The sequence below is a fragment of the Megalops cyprinoides genome, chromosome 16, assembly GCF_013368585.1.
Source record: "Megalops cyprinoides isolate fMegCyp1 chromosome 16, fMegCyp1.pri, whole genome shotgun sequence".
In the NCBI taxonomy this organism is placed as follows: Eukaryota; Metazoa; Chordata; class Actinopteri; order Elopiformes; family Megalopidae; genus Megalops; species Megalops cyprinoides.
Genome location: NC_050598.1, coordinates 25939490 through 25967255, shown reverse-complemented (window position 1 = coordinate 25967255; position 27766 = coordinate 25939490). Strand labels below are relative to the sequence as shown.

Here is a 27766-nt window from a genome sequence, read left to right as displayed (position 1 = left end):
CGGCTAAAAAATAAGCATGCTGACGGGGAGGCAAAATGAGTGGGAATAAAGCAAGAGCGTGCTGAAGGAGAGCGCTGGGACAGCGGCAGGCAGTGCTTTGAAGCCACAATCAAAGACTGCGAGTAAAGTGGTGCCAGCCTGCAGACACGCAGAACACAGCTCTCAAACACCGCGCTGTCACGTTCTCGCACAACCCCGGCCAATCAGAGGAGTGCAGGACCTCAGCCACGGCCACGCATCCGCAAAAACCACGACAGGGCAACCACGACATCGCGGCAGGCAAATCGCAGACACACGGAGTTGGCCAAAGCTTTTTTTTTTTTTTTTTTTTTTTGTGACACTGCAAAACAAAAGTTCTGCTCGCCCGTATTGCTCCCCGTTCTCCGTATCCAGAGAGCTTTTGTAATTTTTTTAATCCAAGAAATTAGACATTGTTTGAAATGCATGAAGAAAAGGACTTTAAGCAGATGATAGGAAGAAAGAAGAACCGCAGGCTGGGTCTAAGAGGAAGGGGACCATGGGGATATAAAAATGTGTTTGAAGTTCAAGAAACCGACGCAGGCAGAGAGACACAGCGTGTGTGTATGAGAGAGCGAGAGAGTGTCTGTGTGTGTGTGAGTGAGAGAGAGAGAGAGAGAGAGACTGTGTGTGTGTGAGAGAGTATGTGAATCTATAAGAGACTAATCAGAGGAGATGGATCTGCATGCAAACAGGAAGAGACAGAGGCACCAGAGAGAGTGGGAGAGTGAGAAACAGGGGAGAGAGGAAGAGGAAGAGAGGAGGATCACCCAGCCTCATGGTGCCAGTGTTAGAGGAGCACAGACGCCTTCTCCCCATTACAAGCTGTGGGCTTGGAGAGATATCTCAGACGCCGCAAACACTGCCTGTCACTTCTCAGACACAGAGGCGTGCAAATTGCATGGAATAAGATTGCACTTTGCATGTGCGGGGCACATCTAAACGGGGGACTCATTATGTACAAGGCAAACACCCTCCGCCTCCTCCCTCACCTACACCTAACCTCCCATCTGCCTCGCACCAGGGTGGGAAACGATCCTTCCGAAATTGCATGGGTACGGAATGAGGCACGCGCCACCCCCCCACGCGCCACCCCCTCCCCGCCCCGCGGGTGGCACAGCTTGCGGCGCGCGTCTCTCTAATTTGGGACGAGGCGCTCGGCGCGTGGCGGCGCGCTCTCCCGCTCCGCTCGTTAGGAGCCGGCGCGCTCGGGGCGAGGCGGCACATGCTGTAAGCTCGAGCATGGCTCCCTGCCTCCACAGGCGGCGGGCTGATCAAAGGCCGGCCCACGCTCACCGCCTGCACTCTCCCTCCCTTTCATCCCTCCCTCTCTTCTCCTCTCTGTTAATTAGTGTGTCCCCCATCCCTTCCTCCCACCAACCAGGCAAGACACACTTTCCTCCCCTTCCCCACTTTCCCTCTCTCTCCCCCTTTTTCCCTCGCACTATACAATACTGCAATCCATCTATCTAAAAAAAAAGGGTCTCCCTCGTGAAATTAAAATAAATGTGTTGGTTGGCAGCAACAATGGGGCAGAAACGCAACACCCACCAGAGTTATTAATCAACGGCGAGGTCTCGTCCCCTCTCTGCCCTAAAAACTCCCTACCCCTCCCCCCTGCCCTTCCCATCACTGACCCCTATCACCGCCCTGACCCTACCCCCCTCCGCACCTTTCAGCACACCATGCATTATATTCGGGATTTCCGTCACCCTTACAATGGGAGAGACTTTTTTTAAAATCTCACAGCGCCGCTCAGGAGAGCGCTACCCTCTTCCACCCTGTCTCCCTTACTCTCCCGGTCCCATTCCCTCTCCCTCCCACCCCTGCCCGCACCCCCACCTCCCAGTCCCCTGGCCCCGCTGATGAATGGGCTGGTCCCGCCGCCTCCATGCCCACCAGCGGAAAGAGACGAAGCTTTCCAGGATCATGGGGTGAGAGGAGCTTAATTAATCCATTACACGGAGAGCAGGGGACGCTGAAGGTTTTGGGGCAGGTGTGCATGCGCGTGTGTACAGAAATACCGGGGATATCGGAGCTAGCAGCTGAGGACTTGAGATAATACAGGCACTGAAACAGGGAAAGGGAGTGATCTGAACATTTGGGGTAATGCACAGCAGTAGGTATGTGTTGGTTGAGGTTGGTTAAATGCAAGAGAATCTAGAGGCAGAGCAAAGGTAATATTTTGCCTCCCTGATTTTTTAATAAATATATTTAATTTAACATATATATTGCTTGAAGGTTCCCACATTTATATATAAACGTGAAAGATAATCACAACAGAACAAGCGTAACAGGCCAAACTGACAAGGGAAAAGAAAATAAGACCGTAAGACTGTTAAAGTGAAGACAGATTGTTGCAGAAGGAGAGAAGCAGAAAATGCGTTTATCTGTCTTTCTTCCTCAGCATGGAAGGCAGTGACCTAAATAAAATGACCTTCAATATCAACAGGGCACCCACGAGGAGAGAGGGGTCAAACTAAGACTGAAGAGGGAGTTTTTATGACTCGCTGACAAAGTCAAAAAGGGCCCTGTTTTTTCAGGTTGCCCTTCCACCCTTCATAAAAGTGATTTACAGTCAATTATTGATTTTCTGTTGATTTTCAGAACACAACGTCAAAGGGCAAGGTCACAGAAGCCCCCTGAAAGTTTTTTTATTTCTGGTATGCAGCTTGACTGTGTATACGTGGGCTTTGGTAAAACCTAACACAAATGCTGCCCTCACAAATTCCATCGGACACTTTCAATTTTCATGTAAGTCAAGGCTGCAATGTTCCTGGTTCTGGTTTTCAACCAGGCCACTTATGAATGGATTTTAATCAAACCTGACATCAATGGACTCTCTCTTACACGGAACCCTATTAATCTTCAAGTTAAAAGGTTAAATGAAAAGATCACAGAGCCTCTAGATACAATTATCAAATAAAAGTGTTTACTACGTGTGCATTTAAAATTCTCCTTCAACTAGTATCCATGCTTCTCAATATATTAAGTATTCTTGTAGCTTCTTTACACTAAACTGTAGATGACCATATAAACCATCCACCATCTCAATGCTAAGATACGTGTAATTTCTCTATTTACATCGTCCATTTCTGTATCTTACATTACATTACTTTGATATTTATCTATTTATCCCATATTAATTCCATGAGAAAAGGAACACCATGATGATGCAACACACACACACACACACAAACACACACTTGAGCAAGCTATAATTTCTCATACAGATTTCTGCAGACTTGATTTTTATTTTTCCAAGATCCAAACTGACTGATACATTCCCTGACATTATTTATTCAGATGTAAGGAAACAAACATTGCTTTAATAATATAATTGATTTCTGAAAGTGTAACAGCATTTTCACGGCTGTCTCCCGAATCAAAGAGGTTCCGTCTAAGTAAAACAAAAGAGAAAGGTCAACTTGTCCTTTCAGAAAAGCAGTTTGTGCCATACATTTTTAATTGAATATCTGGTTTTATACTGAGAAGCAGCTTGGGGACTTTGGTGCCCGGGAGAACAGAAATGCATGGTATCGTATGGAAAGTAGCCTCAAATGAACTCCAAATACTTGTGCTTAAAGAAAAAGGCCGTCTGTTTAATTGCTGTGATGGTAACCACACTTCCATGCATTCTCCTATTCACAGATTTACTGAGTAATCCACCATGTTGGAGGTCATAAAACACACTATTGAGGATTATCTGTAGAAAAATTTTGAAAGGCAAAACATCCACTTATTGGGAGTTTCTCTACATTACATTACATTCTACATTTCTACATCGGACCATGAATGTCGCTTGTTGTGCTGTTGGCTGTACAAACATAAGTTGTTTGATTGTTTTCCCAACACAGTCATAGAAACCAAGCATGTCTATTCTGTTATCCGGGCAAGCTAGCTACAGAACAAGCTAGCTGACAGACTTTAAACAATTTTGGGAACATAGCAGCATGAAAAAGCTAATTATCTAGCTAATAACAAAATAAACTTCCCATTTCACCACATTACATTCATTTAGTGTAATAACTGAGCCATGTTCTGTAAGAAATGTGATGGGACAAAGACCAGAAATATCCATAGCACTGCAGGAATGGGTTTGCCCATTCCTGGCCCGGATAAACAGGGAAAGTCTGTAGGCCACAATCCCAGGCCAACACATCATGACCCATTTCACTGTAGACTTTCTCTCTGTCTCTCCCTCTCTCTGTCTCTCTCTCCCTCTCCCTCTCCCTCTCCCTCTCTCTCTCTCAACAGAGGAACAGAGAAATGCACACAGCTCACACAGTCCTTGTCTGATGAACAAAGCGTGCTCAACTCCCAGAGCACAGCTAGATATTACAATAGAGGAAACAATCATCTGTAGCATCTTAGGATATGCCAAATCTTTATTTTTAGAATTTGGCAGAATACTGAACAGAATATGGAATCCTACGGATTTTATAATGGAGTCAAAAATGTTAAATTAAGAATAATGGATTCATTTTTCTGATTTAAAATTAATCCAGTCCCTACTTTTAATATATATTAGAATTCATCTTCATATGATTTTAAAATAGTTTAAACATATTTCATTATTCCCAGCAACAAATCTCTGACATTGTTCTTCAGGGTTTCTTTGTCTGAGAGATCGGTGGCAGGGGCAGTAGAGTGATATACTGGTAAGACTGCTGGTTCAATTCTCTGGCGTGTCACTGCAATTGCACACCTGGGCTAAGTACTTAACCTGAAATGCCTCAGTAAATATCCAGCTGTATAAATGGATAACAGGTAAAAATTGTAACCTATGTAAGTCACTCTGGAGCCTCTCCTAAGCAACTGTGACATAATGTCACGTAATGTGACTTCCATTGTTTGTGTCAGCAGAATCTCTGCAGCAGGTGTTAGCTATTAACTGTGGTGAGCCTGTCAGTGGCCCGACTAGTGCTGTTTTGCCACACTGTGCTCCAGACGCTGACATTGTGATAACAGTGAAGTTGTGCATTGTTTCACCTCCTTTCACCGCTCTGTGTTGAATATGGCGTGTCTGTTTTCTGAACCACTCCCTAGCCGGTAACACTGGGGCTTGGTTCATGAAAGCGTGAGTGTTCTAGAGAATCCATACCTGGAGCAAGACTGTCAGACACAAACACTGCTGAAAGGAGAGCTTGTTGTACAAGTGAACCATAAATGTTTGATATTTGATATCAGTTATATCAGTGATATCAGAGCACCAACGGTCATCTCTTGGGTCTATCCCAGAGGTCTGTTTCTCTTGCCTTGACTGGTCACTGTGATCTGCTCTGTATGAACAGCTGCGTTACCGTGACAGCAGGAGTCAAGCTCTGATCACTGTAAAAGTTGTCATCTCCCTGTTCATGACATAAACAGACAGAGACTGACGCTGCAGTCACCTGTCATAGCCACCCCCCATCACCCCCCCCCCCCCCCAAAGCCCCCATCCCCGCCCCCTGTCAATGTTTCCTGACAATGAACCGTTTCCTCATTCTCAGGAAGGGGTTGGGTGTTGGCGGTGGGGGTAGTGGAAGTGAGGGCATCTGACAAATTCAGGAATGTAAATGAAGTTGAAAGGGAAGAAGAAGAAAAAAAAAAACTTCTCCTTCACTTCCTCTTTGTATTTGCCCCACGATAAAAAAAAAAAAGAGAAAGCTGATGAAATATTTATTATTCCAGGCAACTGCTCGTGTCAAGATGAATATGTCTCAAACATTAAAAGCTTAGGGTGAGGAAGAAGGAGAAGAAGGGAGAGATGAAAAGACAGACAGAGCGATGCAGATCATCGCACTGATACGGTATGAAGGGGGGAAGACAAGCAGGTGCAGAGGGATAGAGATGACAAGAAAAGAGGAGAAATTTAAAGGGGTAATTTGAGGTGTGTAGAGGAGGGGGAAGGAGTACAGTGAGTGGAACAGGGGAGAGAATGAAAGCACTCAGAACGGGAGAGGCGGTGTTCACAGTTTAAATCATACGAAAGAGAGAGTGTTTGTACGTGTGTGTGTGTGTGTGTCAGTGAGTGAGTGAGTGAGTGTGTGTCTGGGTGAGTGTGACAGAGTGTGTGTCAGTGAGTGAGTGAGTGAGTGTGTGTCTGGGTGAGTGTGACAGAGTGTGTGTCTGTGAGTGTGTGTGTGTGCGTGAGTGTGAGTGTGAGTGTAAGTGTATGAGTGAGTGTGTGTGTGTGCGTGTGAGTGAGTTAGTGAGTTGGTGAGTGAGTAAGGTATGTGTCTAAGTGTCACAGCCTGAGGGACAGTGGGCAGGAAGAATTTTCCGTGCGTTTCTACATATTTGACTTTGACACTGCAGTACACCTGTTCCTGTTTAGTCATGCTAATAAAGCCATATTAAATTTGATTTTGTGTGTGTGTGTGTGTGTGTGTCAGGAAGTCCCGGCAGCTCCACAGGTGCTGTCCTTGGTGCTGAACTCCTCCTTGCCAAAAAGCTGGCCATAGAGGCCACAGTGTTGGAGAGCTGATGAGTGAGCGGGAGAACATCAGAACACAAACACATGGGGAAGTTTAGCGATGAGAACAGGCCATTCACCCCATCTCGGCTTGTAGCAGCGCCTACAGTCTAGAGAGTATCCACCACTGTGTCAAGCTTGGTTTTTAACACACCAAGGGTGTCTGCTTCCACCACACATCCTAGTAAGATATTCCATGCATTAATAACTCTTAATACGAAAAGCATCATTCCCTCATGCCAGGGTTAAATTAGGCTGAGAGAAGCCGCCTCTCCTCATGCAGGCTGAGTCTCACTGGGCCAGAGCTCCCATGGCAACGGGCAGGTCCCCACAGAGCTCAGTGGGATGGTTGGGGGGGGGCTCACCTGCAAATGGGTACACATTCAGGTCGACCAGTACCCTTTTACACCTGTCAGAACGGTCCCGTTCCTGTGCACCACGGGTGTCGAGACCGCGCCTCCACCGGGTGCCAAAAGTTCACCTCCCAGCAGGAGGCGTTCCCATCTCGCCGTTTCACGCATCGCCGGCGCGATTCGCTCCAACGGCCGTTTCATTCCCGGTGTCATCATAGCTTTGTCGCTAACGCCGCCCTTTTCCCCATGCCATGTCGGCTGTCACGGTCGGTGGTCGGCCGGCATGGGGCCGGGCGGACAGAGTGACTGCTTTTTAGCGCGAGAGCTACGCTTCTCCCCGGGAGAGATTCCCTGTGACATCTCCCCTGTCGCTCTGTGAAATCGAGGCTATTAAGTGACAGCCCTCCTTCGGCCTGTGGGGTTGATCCTGCTGAGGGTCCCCTAAGAGGCTTCGGAGAATCTACTAACTTAAACTTCTGCGAGGGGGGGAGGGGGGGGGGCAGGGGCGACGGCAAGTAAACAGACCTGTCTGTTCACTGCAACCAGACCCGATATTAGCTCAAGAGGGTGACTGCAAAAGGTTCAGCTCAGAACAAAGACTTTTTAAAGGGTGCATGTACATCAGCATGTGAAAAACAGCCTTGGAAATAATACCCACAATCCAGATTCGGGTCCTTCCTCGCAAATGCACTTCCATCGACGCCCAGCCGAGCGATAATAATTGTGGGGCTGAGCTGCAGCGGAACTGACGTCCCGTTCTGCGCAGCTTTAATGCGCCCGCTCCCCGCTGTTCTGCAACGTCGCAATACTCCGTCTGTACATGCGGCATCAGAGGAACCGCTGGTGCCGGAGTTACCGGCAGACGAGAGGCCCAGCTTAACAGGACCGTTTTGTTGCTTCCTGCCTCTATTGACCGCGCTGCGTTTGCCTCCTTTGTTGTCTTCTCTCCCTCTGCTGAACGGATGAAGTGGTTTCTCTGTGGGCAGGAGAGACAGTGGGACTCTTACGTAAGAAAGGGGAGAGCGGTGCTGGGTAATTATTTTCTTTGGCTTTGATCCAGGCCGTCAGATCTCCCTGATCCAGACATCTGTTTGAGGGGAGGTCCTGTCTGACACAGGATAATTAGAGCCCTGGCCCAGGAGCCAGCTAACGAGGAAGGGTATACATCACTCAGGCCGAGCTGCAACTGGATACACAATCACACATATACAAACACGCACATACAGACACACAAACACACACACACACACACACACACACACACACATACACACAAACATAAAGACCGCACATGCACACACACATACTCAGGCACACAAACACACATATAAATATGCACAAACACATATACTCAAGCATCCATATCACACCACTCACACACACACACACACACACACACACACACACACACACACACACACACACACAGAGTCCTACAGCTCTTTGCTCTCTCTTCAATGAGACCATCTTCCCTGACCCAAGGTGAGGACTGGCTAGACATGGACTGTCGAGGACAGGACTAATGCTACAATAGACAGAGGAAAAAGCTCTACTTCAGAAAAAAAGTTGTCCCAGTTTAAAGCCTCAAGTCCCACATGTCCAGCGAGTCAGCCACGCTGAACTGTGAGTTTTAGACTTGCTCACCTCCACTCTAACTTGGCAACTGTGAGCTGATGCATTTCACTGAAAGAGGTGCAGCAAGCAGCGAGAGGTGATGTGAGCTCACTTATCATGACATAAACTGAATTAACAGGACACTGGCAGTTCCAAGGATATAACAGACACTGATCATTCCGAGAAATAAAAAATTAGAGCAATTCCCACAGAGGTAGCTGTTTATATGTGTAGTTTTTTGCTCTCACAGCAGTGGCAGTGCAGATGTTAGTGACAGACAGCTGGGTCACGAGCCTAAAACTCCTACGTGAATTTCTCTCTTTTAACTGCCCCCATTCCCAACTGCCTCAGCAAGACTGAAAAATTCAATCAACACATCCAATCAACAAAGAGCTTCCCACTGCAGTGTGAGTTAAAGGCACATGTGCAAGAACACACACAAGCCAGGAGAGAACCCGGGACAGCCATTAACCCTTTCAGGTCTGATTTCTGAGACTTGTTCCCTCCGTTACCATTCAGAGGACAGGTAACAAGTCATGTTATATGTTACGGTAAAGCGGACATTCCTTTGGCCAGAACTGAGCACTGCAAATGCCTTTCCTCACAAAACTGACGATGTCAAATCTGGTGTAATATTTGGTCTTGTTATTTTAGGCTTGATTATTCAATTTCTATCTTCTATTTTTTTCAATCTGATTGTTTAATGGTTAATGTTTCTTTACTGCAACTGTCGTGTGATATGCACACAGACGCACACACACTACGCACATACAGGAAGAAGCACAAGCACTTGCACACCCAAATACATACACAAAAACACAGTCGCAAATAAACATATGCATAGTGATTTTTCTTGACTACAATGTCAGTGATCGAAAAGTCAAAAAATCCAGTGTACACACACATAAGCACCTGCACACAGGCAGAACATGTACAAAACAACACCGGGGCATGCACTTAAACACACATACACATCTGTGTGTCACAAAGCACACAAAACAGGGGGCCAAGTGACACGATGAAACATTGTGCTAAATTAAAATAGGCGGCAAATTACACCTATGCATCATTCATGCCTGACCTCTGACCTTTTTCAAGGTCACTGTTTTCCTCGGCATAGCTCAGACTCATTCTGTTAAAAAAAAAAGCAGAGATTCCCCCCGATAGAGCAAGGACGTGACCTGCGTGCGTCGGACAGTAGCAAGGAAGAGAAATCTAGCAGCGCCAGATGCTTCCAAATGTAAAAACGTAAGATATCATATTTTACACCTGGAACCCAAACTGTTCCCAACCCATTCTTTCTCTCAGACAGGCGCGATAAGGGAGAGACGGGGAGAGGGTGGGGCAGATGAGAAACTGTGCTCTCTCACTCTCTCTCTCTCTCTCTTTCCCTGCGGTGCAGACAGAGGCGGCCCCCGGGGGCCGCGGCGGGGCGAGTGTGAAGTGTGGAGGGAGCAGCGTTGATGCCCGGGCCCCCCCGAGGGAGAGGATGCAGAGCCGCTGCCGCCAGAAGCGGGAAACCTCAACAAGGCCCCTGGGCCCTCAGCGGGCTCTCATGCCCCAGACCCTTCCTCCATCTCACACCGGCTCCCCTCTTCCTCCTCCGAAGATCCGTGCTGGATCAAGCGTGCCTCGAATCTGCGAATCTCCGCCTCATTAGGATTCCTGACACCGCGTCCAAAGCAAAGAGACTGAAATGGAGGGACTAATCGGTAAACAAGCTCAAGATGTCAAATATATTTATACATACAAGACGGCAGAGACCGGTGCCGTGTTTCATCCGAGAGAAAATGTTCCTCCGTATCGCTCTCCACTCCTGTCTGGCTCACTCTGCTTTCTCACGTTACAAACATCTTTCGCTTTTACGAATGCATCATCCTCCCGGAAACACTCAACGTCTGCGTGATGGGGGCCCTGTGCTCACTTTGATTTGTTTAAGCAAGTCAAATGCCAATGTGCACACCTCAGAGGATCAAAGCTGGACGAGAGGGTCATCAAGGTCCCTGGACACTTTAAGGCAGAGGGATGATTGCTCTGAACCGGCAGGCAGCTCATACTCTTTTATATAACCAAATATCAAAATATACCAAACCAAATATCTATGGTTTTGAAGACTGTGCGTGCGGAATGGCTTAAGGAGGCTGAGCGCCTAACTGCCGAAATTGAGGAGTCTGAAGCGAGATGGAGTGGTGTGATAAGAAGAGAAAGGGGAGAGAAAGGACAGAAAAAGAAAATCAAAGAGGGTAAAGACAGTGTAGAAGACAGTGGAGGGGGCCAGGGTAAAGAATATAATACAGGTGCAGTGACGTGGCATGGTGGTACGGAGCAGGGCTTGTAACTGAAAGGCTGCTGGTTCGATTTCCCCCCCCCCACCCCCCGGGGCACTGCTGTTGCACCCTTGGGCAAAGGCATTGCCTGAGTAAACGCCCAGCTGTATGAATGGCTTAAATTGTAACCTATGTAAGTTGCTCTGGATAAGAGCATCTACTAAAATGACTCTCATGTAATTGATCATGAAGGGTAAACAGCGGGTCACATGGCACTGGCTCCATGCCTGCTGTGTTTGTGTGGGCACGCAGCTGCGCTGTTTGACCCCTGTCATGTGATGGCCACAGCGTGCGCACATCACTGTCATGCTCCCTGGCTCCTGCGCCCCTCCTTGCAGCCACCGATCCCGTCTCCCCCGTCTGGCAGCAGCTGTTTAACTATTAATCCACAAAGCCCCCGTGCAAACACAGCCGGCAGACGCCTGGGTTCTGTGGGGCTCAAAGGGAGAGGGAGGGGTCGGGAGGAGTCGGGAGGGGATGGGAGAGGGGGGATAATCGCAGTGACTCTGGACCGTGAACGGGTTCGTCTCCTTAGGTCTCGCTCAGCATCCCACACCCCGGAGATTTGGGCTGGATGAGGGTCACGGTATAGGCAAGGCCGAGGCAGCTGTTTTTAACCCCCTGCCCCCCGTCCCCACCTCCCTCTAACCCCCCGGCCTTTCGGTTCAATTATTCAATTATTACCCCCAGGCTAAACGAAGCCCAGTGCGGCCTTTGGGTCTGGGATTGGCACCTCATCACAGGGGAGGCATTACATGACAGATATTGAAAGTCGGCCCTGTGATTAAAACTGCATGAACCTCTGAACTTTCCCTGACTCCCCGACATGCGGATGAACCGGGCCCAAACGCACGCCCGCTGAGCACACCTCTGCCCAGACGAACAGCCAACCAGAGACAATGAGAAAGGGGGGGCAGCCATTTGATTGGAGCTGCCATCTTCTGCTCTCTGGGCAAGGAAGCATCAAAAAATAGCCAGCTACCTCCCAAGCAACCACAAACGTGATCAACACCCCCCCTCACTTCATGACCAAAACTGCTTTTTATCATTTTTAGAGGCTGCTTGCCACAGGTTAAAACAACCCTTATTTTTAATATATTCTGCTGAATAGCCCCAGTACAGTAATGGGGATACAGCAATGCCTAAGAGTTACTGAAGCAGCTGATCCCCCCGCTGACATGACTGACACAGTGGGAAAGCTGCACTGCTGTGATCACAGCCTCCTGCATACTGAAAGGCCATTAAACCTACCCACTGAGGCCTCCTTCCACAGGCCCTCATCCTGACAGGGGCAGGCAGCTTCCAGGGACATCCACACAATCCTTTATTACATCACAGAGAGGCCTGTGAGGTCACACGGCATCGGAATAACAACAGCAGGAAAATTGTGATGTGGTGTAAAACACACAGGTGGGAATTGGCTGGTGTATTGGCTGGTGATTGCTGGTGACAATATACAGAAGGCCAGACTTTCAGGAATGAAATGGTTGAATGAGTGAATTAGTGAGTGAGTGAGTGAATGAATGATTGGGTGTGTGAGAAGGCCAGGCTTTTAGTGATGAAAGGGGGAAATGAGTGAGTGAGTGAATGAGTGAGTATGTGAGTGAGTGAGTGAGTGAGTGAGTAAAGGAATGAATGAGTGAATAATTAGGTTGGGAGTGAGTGAGTCAGCAAGTGAATGAGTGAGTGATTGGGTGAGTGAGTCGGTGATTAGATGGGTGAGTGAGTGAGTCACCGGCTGAATGATCAGATGGGCGAGTGGTTGAGTGAGTGAGAGAGCGACAGCGTGTCCCTCCTCTCTCGCACTCCTGGGGAGCCCCAGAGCGTGTCCTGTTAAATAAGCAGCTGCCACTGCAGAAGCTCCTCAAATATTAATGGCAGCGATTCCCCCTGACAGCCACCGTGGGCCAGCGTCACCGACACGCCTGGGATCCACAGAGCGCCTCCCAGCAGAGAGGGGTCACAGGGGGTCAGCGCCACCCCGGAACAGCTAGGCCCCTCCATCAGTAGAGTTTCAAAGAGCCCGGGAGGGGCTGAGAGGAGCCCCAGGTCTCCTGTGTGTGTGCAGCAGCTCGATGTACAGCCATAGACACAGGTGCGAGCGCAGAACGGAGACCACCTGCACCTCCGCGTTCTCCCGCTCTCTCAGCCACGTCGGACTGATGAATAACATGATGAACAATGAAGGAAAGGGTGCTTAATCTCAGGGAAATCAATACTAACAAGGCCTTACTTAACGCTCTCTCCCAGTCTCGCTCCCTCCTGCTCTACCTCAAGAGGATAGACAGAGTAAACTGCACTGGTTTTATGACTGTTGGCATGAAAAGTGTGCCAGCTGAGCGCTGCCCCTCTCTGCTTGTTGACAGCTTGTTTCCTTGTGCCATTTATTGCACCCACGCTACCTTGCCATCGATCAGAGCCCTGGCTGACAGACTAAGGGGGGGGGGGGGGGGGGGCTAGGGGCGTTTGGGGGAGTTGTTGGGCTTGGACGAGCGCTCCCTCCATCACACCACTTAGCCCCTGTCTCCTCTCAGATCCGGAAGGCACTGATGAGCGTCCGCTGGGAGGTGGGCCAGAGATGATTCCCTTCACCACCAAAACGCCTCCTCTTATCAGTCTGAAAAGTATGTGGGCCTCCTCCTCACATATTTCCCAGCATGCACCCTGCCCACCCCAGTTCCCAAAGCACCCCCCCTCCCCCCCCAGCTGCCACCCCACCCAGCTCATGCCAAGCTGCTCAGCTGACAGATCCCGTCAATTGACCTGCTCAATTATATACTGGGTCACTGTTCCGTGAGGGGTCTTGCTTGTGTTCCTTAATGGCTGGGAGGTCTCATTGTTTCACGCAGATGAGACGGAGTCCGCCGCCCTCCTCCAGCCCAGACGGCTATTCCGCTTCAGTGCTCCTGGAACTCTCATCATTTCTACATTCATATTCAGTTTTAGGAAAAGGGCTGCAGCTGAAGCATTTCTATCCTAACTGCTGATAGAATACAGAACGTCAGAGCTCATTAAATATTACATAAGGCAGAAACTTTCCTGCAGCTCATTGACTTAGAGCAGTGTCCTATAAATGAGGAATAAACACAATCCGATAAATGGCATCCAAGTGACACCTCCTATCAGTCAGCAACACACTCTACCACCATGTACTGCTCCAGAAACTGTAATCCTGACACGTCAGCCCATTTTGAGTCATTTCCTTGTTTGGAGGCTGCAGGAAGAAAAATGGGTTTTTGATGCAGGTGGAACATTTAGGCTGAAAGCTGACAACAGCTTTTAAGATGATAAGTTCAGCGAGTTGCATGTAATCACCCAGACTTTGGAGGGATTTTGTTGGCCGTACACATCTTGTAATTGGACTTGTTTGATGCTGTTTATTTTTGCCAGCCTGGCCGACAGCTTGTGGCAGTTTTGCTTTGTTTTGTATCAGAGAGGTTGCAGTGCCAGGATGCCATGTTAAAAGGACGGACACTCTCAAAGAGGGATGTACAGACACCGGTGGTTGATTCTGAACTTTAAACATTAATTTTCTGTGGAGGGTACACTTCTGTCTGGCCTTCCTGTAGATGTGATCTGCCTTTTGAGAAATTTTAAAAGGCACACAGCTAATACCATGTTATCCGCATATTTGATGCAGGTTAGACCCCAATTATTCCACATAATTGTACTGGTACAAATTGAGAAGTCAGGGGACAGAACAGAACCCTAAGGAACTCTGGGTATTTAAAACCAGGTTCTTGGATAAAAAAAACACTTGCTTTGACACATTGCAGTCAATTAATTTAAAAATCTACAAGACGAGACTTGTGTTTACTTGTAAGTTACATAACCGTTTCAATTATAAATTAAGCGAATATTACCAAGGGCAGACGAAAGGCCGTGCTAAAATTCTGACACAGGACCTCCAAGTGTCTAAGCAATGAGAAACTAGATCTGGAAGCGTCAAGACAGCATCTCTCTGGAAGCACTGACAGCAACACTCTGATCTGTAGGACATTGCTCGCAGGTGCATCGGAACAGAGGCAGAGTCTGGACCTTGGAGCGCTGTTCTCGCCCGGGCCTTTGACATGGCTGTGTTTGGGTGGCTGCCTCCGTGCATTGCATAAGCCCCTCAATAATGCAGAAGCATATTTAAAATATACATACGCTTGCCTGAACTTTAAACGCGTCGACAGAGTGGGCCGGCAAGGAGGGGATGTGAGGGGGCGAGCTGGCAAAAACCGACACCCACGGTGTGGAGAGGCTGAAAGGTGAGGGAGCTGGTTGGGGCTCTGAGGAGGGAGGAAGCAGGGGTCATAACCCGTAGGTCGCCGGTCCGATTCCCAGGCGGGACAATGCTGTTGTGCCCTTAAGCAAGACACTTCGTTTCACTTGCTTCGGTAAACATCCAGCTGTATAAATGGAAGACATGCAATTCACTCTGGTCTGGTTAGCGAAGAATGTCATGCTATGGTCTTGGCTGAGATCTGAGAAACAAGACAAGCAGACCAGGGGCTCAGGTGCAGACAGTATGGTGCAGATAAGGGTTAATATAAAGATAAATGTTGAGGAGGGGTTACTGAGGAAAACTTTTCAGGGACTTATATATTTATATAAGACATGACTGTTTGAACAGCAACATAGAATGCAGAAAGAGACATAATTTGGTTTCTGTAAGCCTGAGGGAAACTTCCATTTGTTACACACAAATGGCATGTGGACTCCTTCAAAACTGACACAAAATTATAGAAACTACACCGCCTTTGATACAAGATGATACAAGATCCTTATCACCACTTTCAATACAACACCGTGAACATAAGGAACTTCTAATCTCCTCTGAAAGTCACTGAAACCCTGCCATTTTTACCCACACAGTCAAACAAACACTCTCCTTATGTTGCTGTAATGTAAGCAATTAGCACTGTCAGGCAAGATTGTATGCTTTTTGTGGAGAAAAAACACCTATGTCATTCTCGCAGGTCCCCTCCATATATCCTGTCAATCATCCTGAGCCCATCTCCAAACAGACACGCACGGATTGTTACAGGCAAAGTAAAATTCTAATTCCCACGACCATGAGGAAAAAAAAACAGAAAGTATGAGAGAAAGCAAGAGAAAGAGAAAGAAAGCGAGAGGGAGAGGGAGAGGGATATTGGAGCCATATCAAATAAAAACTAGTCATTGATGGGAGCTGTGTCTTTTATTATTTCACTTTTGTTGCGTGTGCTGTTGAGGCGCACTGCGGACGTTTTCTTTTTCTCAATAAACGCCCCCGCACACCACATAACAGAGGACGAAATGGCAAAACCGTGCCTCAGAAACAGACAGGCAGCGCCGAAACCCGCCAGGACACGACTGCCTTTGTAACTATCACAAACGGGAATGGCTGCCGCGCGGAAACTGCAGGACTTCACTCGCTCAGGCTCAGTGCTCCGCACTCAAAGCGTCTATTGATGCGGTACGCTCTGCACCGTCCATTAGAGTCAATACACACACACGCCCCCACGCTATGAACAAACTCTGAATGCAACTCAGGTATTTTAAAAAGCAAACCTGGTGCCACTTTCTCATCGGCTCGTCCCCAGACAGACGTCCTCCATTCAAGTGGGCAAACACGACAGCGATACAAGAGCCAGCCGTGCCCTGGCGCAGAGCTTCAAGTGATTTGTGGGACGAAATACGAGTGGGAGTACACATGAGAGTCCATGACACTAGTGCAGCTCACAAAGGACAACACAAACGGGAGGGGGAGAGTAGGTAATGTGTGATATACATGCCATCGACTTTATCTCGAATGAACTGTAATGGCCTGAGGTCAAGAATCAGGCTAAAAATGTCCCTGTGATATAGAGTATCTTTGAGACCCTGAGAGTAATGGCAGTGTAAGGAAAAACAATATTTGGCTCTTCAATGACAATCCATAACCATAACTACCCCACAGAGAGAGATGCCATCTCTAGGACCCTAGGGAGCAACGAGTGAGACTAGGGAGACAGAGGCGAGACACGGGTGACTCCCCCCGTCCCCCCGTCCAGCCAGACAGCCCAGCCTGTCAGTGAAAGTCCAATAGGTAATATTTCTGCCTACTTCAGGAGACAGGATGTAGAAAACGCAGACGTGGATGGAGCCGTTCGACCAATATGTAATTCAATTCACCGTCTTTTGCAGTGCAGCGCACACCTTTCACCAATAAATATCAACAAGCAAGGCACTTCATGAGACGCACTTTTGTACCCATTGCTTTGTGAATCACTCTGGATATAAACATCGGCCGAGTGACTAAATGTACAGGTAAACATAGAGATTAGCTGCAGTTATATGCACACGTGTGAGAGAAACTGTGTGTGTGTGTGTGTGTGTGATTTGTACTCTCATTTCTCCTTTTGCCAGTTTTACTTATTTTCTTCCTCATTGGCTAACTCTTCCTCATTAGTTTTGTGACTGTGTTACCGTGTTGGCAGATAAAGTCTGGACATCACAGGAATCTTAAACTTATCTCATCTCTACAAAGAGATCCCCCTTTGTTTGCTATAATGCCCTGTAATGCCAAAGGATAACAGCTCCACCCAAATTAAGCTCCCTCGCTTAAGAATCGGCCGCATTTCTTCCATGGGGTGATAATGCCGGCACTGAAGATTTTTCAAACCTGCAGTTAAAACGATATGCAAATACACCGCATGTGGCGCGAGCTGGCTGAGAAATTATCTGCAGAGAGCCAGCCACTGAATTCTGGTAGGAGTGTGGTCAAATCAAAACACAAAGCCACCACTGAATGAGTAAAGTAGGAAAAAAAAAAAAAGAACACTTTTGTCAAAAGTAAAATAAGTCGTTTGTGACTTTGCTGCTCCGGTCCAGGGGGGAGGAAAGACAGATCTCTCAGGAAGCACAGAGAGGTACACTTCTAGAGCACAAGGTGTTCTGACGCCGGAGTGTTGACACATTTTTTGAAAAAGGGAAACTGGAGCAATTTTAGAACAGCACTTGACAGCACCGCATAAGGTGGAATATCACCAAGGCAAGGTGATTTTTGAACGAAACTTAACTGCTACAAACGAGCCTATGTGTAACGTTGAGCCATTAGCACGTTGAACTGCGCAAAACGGAGGGGGCGGGGGGCGGGGGGGGGGGGGGGGGGGGCGTTAAAGCAGCAGCATGTGCCGTATAAGGTGTGGATGTTGGATGTTGGGGGTGGTGTTGGGGGTGGTGGTGGGGGGGGTGGGGGTCACATGAACAAGGCCACGGCAGGATTGCGGAATTAAGTCGATGAGAGATGGCTCCCGGGGAAACACCCCGCCAATCTGAGGTCACGCGCCCCCACACAGCTTCCACGCACCTCTCCAAGGTTACTCCACTCCGGCTAAACAGAGCCAGGGGTGGTGAGCGTCCCCGCTCTGGTGGCAGAGCAGGAGTGGAATCCAAAGAGCAGCCTGCACATGGGCTGAAGCTGACACAGTGTCTGAAAATAGGAAGCCCGTTTTCTGCAGCACGTGCTAACTCTCAGTCATTGCTACCGCTACTTGAGTTAACATCTTCCCATAATAAAAAGGAGCTCCCATCAGAAACACGCTGGCACGCTAATATCCTGCCCTGATCTGCAGTGCCTCCATGGCTCCTCTCCCATGGCAGGGTACTGACAGAGAATGAGAAAGAGCGCTTCGCTGATTTTATGTCCTGCTTCATATACGCTCCCTCTCCTTTTCGTATACCCAATGGAGTGATAGAGCAGACGTGCAGTCTAACTCTAACCAGCCAAATAAGAGAAGATCACAGCAGAACTGTAATTCCGTTTGAGGAATTACCAATTACTAATTACTAATTGAGTTGGTAGAGAGTGGTGAGGTAATGACCAATAAGTGCCAGCTGGTTGAGGGAAAGATGCACACAGGGCTTGGTACAGAACGACAGCCGTGTGTCCTGCCGGTCGAGTTATCAGATTGACCCCAGGCGATGGGTAAACGGCTTACGCTGTCTTAGAGCAGGGCAGGCACTCTGCCCGACTGGCTGTTACCGGGCTATCAGGGGAAACTTCGCTAGAAAACAAAATTACCCCCAAGAAAATGAGGCAGGGGATCATTACAGCAAAGTGCGCCGTGGGAAATAAAGCCGTTTTTCGGCGCAGGCTCCCTGAGGTTGGGGAGTTACGGAGGAGAGGATGAGTATTGGACACAGAGGGCGCCGGCATAAACTCTGATTACTTGCTGTGCGGCCGCCAATTTTCAGGCCTGGACGCAAGACTCTGCATCCATAGGCAGGCATGCTTTGTTTGTTATTTCTCTAATGACTGCAAATCAGCCCGCTTCTGAGACGAGGATGCTTTCGCTCGTCCCGGAGGATGCAAAGGGCCGGGGGTGCGTGTGTGGGTCGCGTACCTCTGCGGCGTCTCGCAGACTTAATTGAAACCCTTTTTGCGGAGAGGCAAGCCGGACCCCCGGGCGGCGGCGGTTGACAGCGATGAGCCGATCGCTTATGAGACGCTAACGATGATGCTAATTGAGAGCTGCTGGAGCCTAACTGCGTCTGGAGGGACCAAGGGACGGCAGCTCTCCAGCTCTGCCCGACTCTCTGAGGGGACGAACAGAGCCGTGCACGCCGAGAGTCTTCCAATGACAGGGGCGTTATTAAGGGGGTCACAATTCCCAGTCCCCCCTGGTTTGTTTAGTTAGCCGTCCCAGCTGCGTGGATCACGCTGTGCTCCACTGATCGCCTCGGCGTTGAAATGGACTCCGGTCCTCCGGGTACAGCTGCGTCTCTGCTGCCTGTGCTTTAATCACAGGGCCTGCGTAGTGCGGGAGCCGCCGTCAGACACAGTGGGGCCCCAGAGCTCCCTGCTCATTCCTGCACTCCTCACAGCCACGCCGTGACGTCCGGAGCATGTGCGGGTTTCCTACGGCGCCGGTCTCCGCGATGACGCTCTGAGGACACTGCCTGTGCCAGTTGTTCTCTCTGTCTCCGAACAGAGTACAGACTGTCTGCACCACCGCCTTCACCCACAGCAAATCTCTCCAACTACATGTTTATTCTGAGGGGTCTGTTTGTTTCCCTCTCAAATGCCAAGCTCAGTGTCATGTCTCCCCCCCCGCTGAGCCAATCTGCTCCCATCTCGATGAGACTTTAGAGGACCTCTGTGATTCGGCCGTGCAAGCCACCGCGGTTCCCCCGCGTTCTCCTCTGAGCCCCATTTTCACACTGGGCTTCTGCGGAGCCGGGAAACCGCAGACGCTCCGCAACCCCGCGGGAGATCACCGCTGCGATCACAGCGCTGGAACTGAGCTCATTTGCACATGGTGTTGTCTTTCCACCCTTTGACAAAAGACAGGGAGAAAAGGGCCGTCGCTGTACCTCCCCGTCACCCAGCGGTCCACTCCACTGTCAGCCTCCTCGCACTCATATTAATAACTGCTAAATCTGAGCGCAGGAAATTCCTGGTGGGGTTCCTTTTTAAATCACCGGCTGATAAAACAAATGTCAGTTTGGTTTTCAGGGGCAGGAATGAGGAAAGAAATGAGTGTAAAACCCCTCCCACTCTCCCGTTCCCTCTACCCCTCTGTGTGTTTGAGGTATAACTGAAGCTTGCGTACAGCCTCAACTCTGGAGCCCAACTCCTGTGCTTGTTATCCCCGGACTGAAAATTAAAGAATTAAAGCTGTCTGTTAACTTGACAGACACAGTGGAAGCAGACATTTTGGCTTATTAGCTTTGTGTCGGGCTTTGACAGAATGACTGACTGGTCTTATCGAGAGAATGCTTAATATATGGGGGGGGGGGAATTAACAGTCATTTAGCCAGTTGTATCCCTAAAGGAAATAGCCTGGCACTGTGGGAAGGGGTGGGGCAGTATCTCTACACTCAAGGTCCTCCAGGTCCCATTTGGCTGCAGTCTTGTCCACCCACAGGGTTAAGTGCTTGTCAGTACTGTTAGCTGTAGAAAAAGCCTTTAGCATCAAGACTCAGGATGGTCCCTTGTGGCCATGGCTTCTGCCATTGTTTTCATGAATGATGCAGCAAGCTGACTGCTCATGGCAGCAGGAAGTCTCAGTTTGGCTTGTTCCTCCATTTTTACCCTGTTTTGCCAACGGTCTCCAGCTGGCCTTTGGGAAACCTCTGGGCAACACTGGAGGACCTCTGGGTCACAGTGAACTTGTAAAATCAGGAAAGAACACCCACGCACTGTTATTATGCTTCCAAGCGATTTATTTGATTTGTCCCACAAGCAGTGACAACGCTGACCCCGCTGACAGGTAAAATCAAATAAATCACTTGTATCTGATACGGCAACTTATTAATTTTTCTTTATCTTGCTTCATGTGCTGCAAAGTCAATGTCTAATATGAGAGTGGCAGAACCAAGCACAGAATGCATGGATGAGTAGCTCACTTTCAAACAAGCATAATTTGATGCCCACATTTATTGCCCATGGCCTTCAAATTGGGCACATCCACAATTGTAATTCATAGCCTATTAAAAAAATCAGAGGTTGGCGAGGGTAAATATTTAGATGGTGAAATAGCCCCAAAAATATGTTTTTTGTTATGGCTGGAGGCAGTGTTGACTGGCAACGTTGTAGTGATTCTAAAGCAACTTAATCACTTCAGAGATATCCGACTGCCAGCCCCTTGGAAAGTGATGACAGACTGCCGTCATTATCGTGGCCTATTTTTAATAATCCTTCATTTTAGCACACAGATGTAGGATGACTTGATCCACATTCAGTTATTCTACTTGTCTGCACGTTTGCTGAATTCGGTGGCGTCCACAGATTTACAGGGTTACTCTGACAAAGGCTTTCACAGAACACAGTGCTATCATGGTGCACCTGTGGTCTGTGGATATAAAAATGCTGTCCAGCCTCTCACAATGTCTCCAACTCATTCTTCCCGTGCCCTGCCTGCTCCTGTTTGCTGGGTCTTAACCTCCTCTACACCTGCTTTTCTCCAGCCCTCCAGCAGCCTGCTTCTGTCGAGTCTCTCAGTCATCTTTGTCAATCACTTCCTTTCACTCCTTTCTCGTTGATTTGGCCATTTCTTCCCCATTCTTTGTGTAGAATCCGCTCGGGGCTGTGGGCTGCGAGTTTATTTAATTCTCTCTGCGCAATCAAAAGCTCCCCTTTTTCCAATGCAAAAATCAATCTTTTGAATAGAAAATTCAATCTCCACCCTTTGAGAACCCTGCTTACATGACATGTCATTGAAGCTGTGTTTTCTCTTACGATCACATTTGACATTCAGTTTCCCTTCGCTGTCTACAGAAAGTAATAAGGAGAGGGAGAAATCACACAAGGTCATTTGACTTCTATCAAGCAACATGTTAAACCAGTGAAGCAAGCAACCAAATGGAAATGGCAGTAGAGTTAGTAGAGCTGAGCTATTAAAAGCCTCCTTAAGTGAGGAGGTGGCTTCCTTCACAGAAGTAAGTACTTTGGTGAGGCACTTTGACCCTCCCATTAGATATTTGTTTACATACAGTGAACTACACATGGTGGTACAAATAACTGCAACCATTTGTCCTTTTTAGCTTCATACACAGACTTATGAGCACTACATACTTTTGCAAGAGGACAAATAAGTATGTTGAACATGGCTGCGTACCACCCATTGGGATGACATTGTTGAGCAAAGATGCAAGAAAGGCAATTCTCACATCAATCTAACTACATTATATTTCGGCAGTGAGAAACTAAAACCTGTGCTATCAAAAAACACTCCACAAGACCTTTAAGAGATGCTCCTGCTCACCCTTACCCAGAATACCCTTCTTCAGCAATACAATACAGGAAGGTCCAAGGTCAATCTCAGAGCCACATATTTCCATACCCATTATTTTTTCTGTCTGCGTATGCGGACAATTTGATTTCTTTCACTATGGAGATTCAAGATTGGATTGGATTTCAAGGATAATACCTTGATGGAATGCCATGCCTCCAAACCTCCTCGACCAGAGACAAGAGATGCTGCCTCGGGAGACGGACTCCGGCTAAACGCCATCGCCGCAAACAGACGTCTCCAGAATTTAAAGGAATCATAGAATTCAGATGAGCCATTGAGCTCTAGACAACCGAAAAGGAGCACGGTGAGGGTCCTTTTTTCGATTTGCAGTACGACAAACAGTTCCACAGACAGATTCTCTTGCTCCCTGCAGAAAGAGGGTAATTGAGGCAGAGGCGGGGGTTCAGGTACGTGCTGTTAGAACACACTAACGGACTGTTAAGAGGAAAGGAAACCCAATCAACAACCCCTCCTCTATACTACATAGCTGCACTCTCCTCTCTCCTCTCAGAGGGCTTGCCATTTGATCCTGTCTAACCCCTCGCTGCAGAAAGGCTTCACTTTTATGGTATGCTCGACAAGGTTGACTTCAAAAGGGAGGGGTACGGTGGGGGTGTGTGTGTGTGTGTGTGTGGGGGGGGTTGGCAAACCTGCTCTTCAGTTTGAGGTGCGAGAGAGAAGCAGCCTGGGTTTGGGAAGAGTGAGGGAGCCGGGGGGGTGTGTGTGTGTGTGTGGGGGGGGGGGGGTTGTGTGGGGGTGGGGTGGCTTGAGAGGGGAGGCCTTTGATCTGTGGTGGAACAGACAGAGCACAAAAGAACAAAAAAAGTGGAAGGAAGAACGGAGGTGGGGCCCGAAGAGGACCCGCACTCAACTCCCAAAATCAGACAGAGGAGGGAAGCAAGACCAGACAACGCCAGGGCCCAATCCAGGGACCTGAATAACCCCCTCCTCACCCCTTCCCATAGGCCTTTTCTGATTCCCCCTCAAAGACCTGACAGGATTAGACAGATATCAGCTATACGGTAACGGCATCACCTAGCCCTCGGGTGGGCCGGGTGGAGTTCTATTGCTCACACCTCACTCGCGCCCGTCTCCTCAAGCAATTAGCATCGATCCCCTGTTCTAACAAGTCCTGGCCCAACCACAGCGGCCGGCTCTGATACCATCAGTGTAACACAATGAAGACAAGCTACCCCTTCATTCCGCAGCGTACATTTCTTATAACTGACGAGTCGGAATCACATATATATTGATCTCTACAGGCCTGTCTCTCCCTGAGTTTGTGCAGTTATCCCGAATGCTCTTTCTCTTGCAGGCTTGGGGGACTGCTGCCCCAGTCGTCAGGTAGTGCAGCTCGGTGCTCGGCGTTAGATGCGAAGCTTGACAGAATTAAAATATTCATTGCCATCACTGACTCTTGCCTTCAGGGTGCCGTTGCTCTGTTCAATTCTGCCGTCAAGCCGGATACACCTGTGACCCCGCGGCTACATTAATTTCTGTGAGTGTTGCACTGCGCCAGCCCCGATAATTGTTTCAGGTGAAACATCTTCAGCGGAGCGCAGCTGGAGATACGACTTCTTTAGATCTTCCTCAATTAGGCTAACCGGGGGGGAGGGGGGGGGGGGGGGGGGGGCTGTGAAAGGGGTCTGCTCGAAAATACAAAAGCAGAAAGGAATATGACTGCTAAGCCTAACTCATATTGAGAATCAGGGCAGGTTTCAAAATACTGTGGCAGGAGTAACACTGAGTTAGAAGCAGTTACGCACGTTTCAGGTTAATGGATTGAATGATAAAGTCAAACCAGGAAATGATTTGGCTCCACTTGCTGTTGCAGGGGCACATATAGGAAATAATATGTGAAATATCTTAGTATCACTTTTTGTGTATTTGAACATACACGTTTAGGTATGAGGAGACAGGGGACATAGCCTCAAATACATAAAAAGCTGAACGTACTGAAATGCTCACAAAAACACCCGATTTCCTCCAACCACTTGCAAGTTAACCAGCACGCACACCGTTTAAGTAGATTGGAAACTCTGGGACCGGTTTACCTTGGAAGACGGCGGCATTTTGGATGATCAGGAGCTTCAGCTGGGCGCTGGACGTCTGCAGACGGGACTCCATGCTCTGCCGGGCGGCTGCCTGGTACCGCTCCTCCATCTTCCGCGAGCAGCACGTCAGGCCCTTGGGCTGGCAGACCTGCAGGTCTACACCTGACCAGCAGGGGGCAGGAGAGAGAGAAGGAAGCGTCAGTCAGAGGCAGCTCAATAAAACACTGCTCCGGCTTTGATGTCTCTGCTTTCCATTCCCCCAGAGATCTTATTTACTTAATGACGTTGGCTGCGCGAGCAGTCAATTCACTTGTTTTCTTGGAGCCCAATTGCCGATTCAAAGATGCTTATGTAACCAAGAGGAATCCATCACGCTCCCTCAGGGATAAGGGATATTAGCATGCCCGAGATTGAAAGCTGAACACTCAGTGAAATGAGCCAGTTTCACTCACCTTTCATTCCGGTAATGAAACCAGCAAAGACATCAACCAAAAGCGCAAACACCAAGCTGGAAAATAAAAACCCCATCCTGATCACATTCAGTGAGCACAAAACTCTCTCCTTCTGCACCACTTAACAGGAAAAGTCAGGAATATTACAAAAACAATTCCAAAAGGGGCCAAATAAGGGGAACCTCCATTCGAGGACCATTTGAGCTGTCCCTTTCCCCAAAACTTCGTCCTCAGGTTCAATACTTACAACTCAAAAGAACAGGTAGCGGAATGGGGACCGAAGGAATGCACTGTGTGACAATGAAATGGAACATCATGTTTCCCTTGGACAAAGAAGAGGATAAAATGGCAGGAAACAGGCAGGCCTCATTCTTGCAAGCTGAAGCTTGCTGAAGGTCATTTATGAAGAACGGATAATTGGATTTTCAGAGGCTTTTTTGCGTGGAGGAAAAGAAGCCGCTGATTGTAAACTGAAGTGACATTACGTGGATAAAGGAAAGGCATCCCGCAGGAATTATAACTTAAAGGTTTTTCTGTCACGGCGAATAAAAGGAGAAAAATGTTGCTTTTGTTAAGTCGGGCTCCAAGAATGTTACGGATAAAGACATCAACTGAGATGCGCTTTGGGGAGTTAATATAAACTAACGCAGATAAATGCAGCTCATCAAAGTTGGTATATTTTTGGTGTGTGTTTGAGTGTTCATTTGAGTGCCAGCATTCAAGTATGGCAATTTTCATTTGAGTTCATTTAGAATCTTCTACAAATTAATACATCTACATAAATCTATTTCATCTTCAAATAAAAACCTACACTGTAATCCCTAAGGCAAACCGCTGCAACAAAAACATTACACTGAGAAAGGAGGTTATAACATCATGTGTCCCAGACTTCTTTTACTATTGGTTTACAGGTGCAAAAATAATTTATCAACCTCAAGTGCCAAAGCAGTGCAGAAAAAGATTTTTCTAGAATTTCTCATGAATACCAAAACCTAGTCTTCCCCACAACTGTTAAAACTTGAAGAGACTTAAACTATCCATTCCAATGAATACGAACAAAGAGATTTTCTACAGGGGAAATCGCTGTCTGTTCTTTCTGCCTGTCATCTGCATCTAGCTATTTTCTAACTGGGGGGTGAAGGGAGGGGGGGGGGGGCACCTCACTTCCTTGTTAATGCCTGTGTCTGTCTAAAAACCATCCACATGAGCAGCCAAAAGCCTCTGCACACAACATCAGTTTAGACGTCCCTGGGGTTATTTACTGAGCTCTCACTCACCTCCGATGTCAAATTTGAATTCACCATCCCTGACCATTTTGCTGGCCCCTTTATTTTATCAGGCCCCCCCCCCCCCCCCCATACACTCCTCCCAGCATTACTTTTTGGTACCCCAACGATTTTCTGCATAACATTTGCTGTGGAAAACTGTTTGCACAAAAACTGTAACAACTACAGACAAAGTAGAAGACAAAGCAATGTCAACACAGCAGGTGAATTACCCTGGGGATGCTGGGAAAAGGTGTCCCACATGAATATGGTTCTGGTGACACTTCAGTGATTGATAGTGTAAACAGACAAGAGATTAGTCCCAGGGGTCTAGCATATATGGACACGTAAGGCAGAAGTACTCTGGGAAGCATTCGTATAGCTGGATCATCGAATGGGACTGTGATGCACCCATCAATACAGACCATCCGACAGCCAAAAACTTTCTAAAAACACGCCCATCACATTATCTGAAAATTAAGAGGCCCTGGGGACTCCAAGACGCAGAGAAATCCCCCTGGAACAGACACAGGCTTACGCAGACAGACATGCAGTGACACCCAAACGAAACGCAGACAAACCGAAAGAGACGAGGAGTGAAAGGCACCGAAAGCCTGCGGAGGTGCAGAGAGCGACGCGGAGGAAGAGCCGCGCGCGCGAGAGGATAAACAGCTCGCTAACACAAAGAGACGGGCGCACGCACAGCGACAGCACACTTTGGTGCACGTACGCTACAGATGTGCGTCTCCCTACAGGATCTTCAGAGACAGAGGCAGGAGCATGAAAGAGAAGCTGGATTCAAAGAGAAACGGGCAGCCCCATGTGTATCAGCCTAACAGCTATTTAATATTACATTTTCCTGTGACATTTGTTTACATTTCAATTTTTAAAATGCAAACAAATACTAATCACTTTTAAACAATGTAAGGGCTTGCCATATTATTACATTTTCTGTACTATTTGCACTTTTCAATAACTAATTAACTTTTGAAAATGGCAATATTTAGCACAGGAGTACACTGATTCCATCACCAACATGGAATACTTTGAAGTGGCAGCCATTGATCGGCGACTGTAGCCAATCAGAGTGCACATGTGATGCTGTTAATGCCAGCAGAATGCATTCCATCACATATTTCCAAATGGATCATGTCCACCATATTTGATCGATGCATGTAGCCAAAAACATTGGAGGACAACATTGTAAACTCTCGTCGCCCCTTTTCAAAAATAACAGCCATTATGCAGGATGACTATTTTTAGTGCCTTCTGAGCACCAACATCCCCTGATTTTGCATTAATCTTTGCCAAGACGCTGGCCCACACCGACCATCAATTTATTTACTGGGACAAAAACCAGCATGCACAATCTGTCCCTGAGACCAGGTCAGGAAACAATGCCTTATTCTTTCCGCTTAGGAGAGACACAATTATTTATACTCACTTGACCTTTTACATGCATCTCCTGCAATTCATTCG

At 48.0% G+C, this 27766-nt stretch overlaps 1 protein-coding gene across 1 annotated transcript in view; it reads right to left on the bottom strand.

Moving 5' to 3' along the window:
* The window catches only part of gpc3 (glypican 3), an 88346-nt gene that overhangs the window by 49323 nt on the left and 11257 nt on the right, over positions 1-27766 (bottom strand). Inside the window, exon 2 of the mRNA XM_036549149.1 lies at positions 24571-24732. Coding sequence (XP_036405042.1) covers positions 24571-24732 — 162 coding nt within the window. The remainder of the gene's footprint in view (positions 1-24570; positions 24733-27766) is intronic.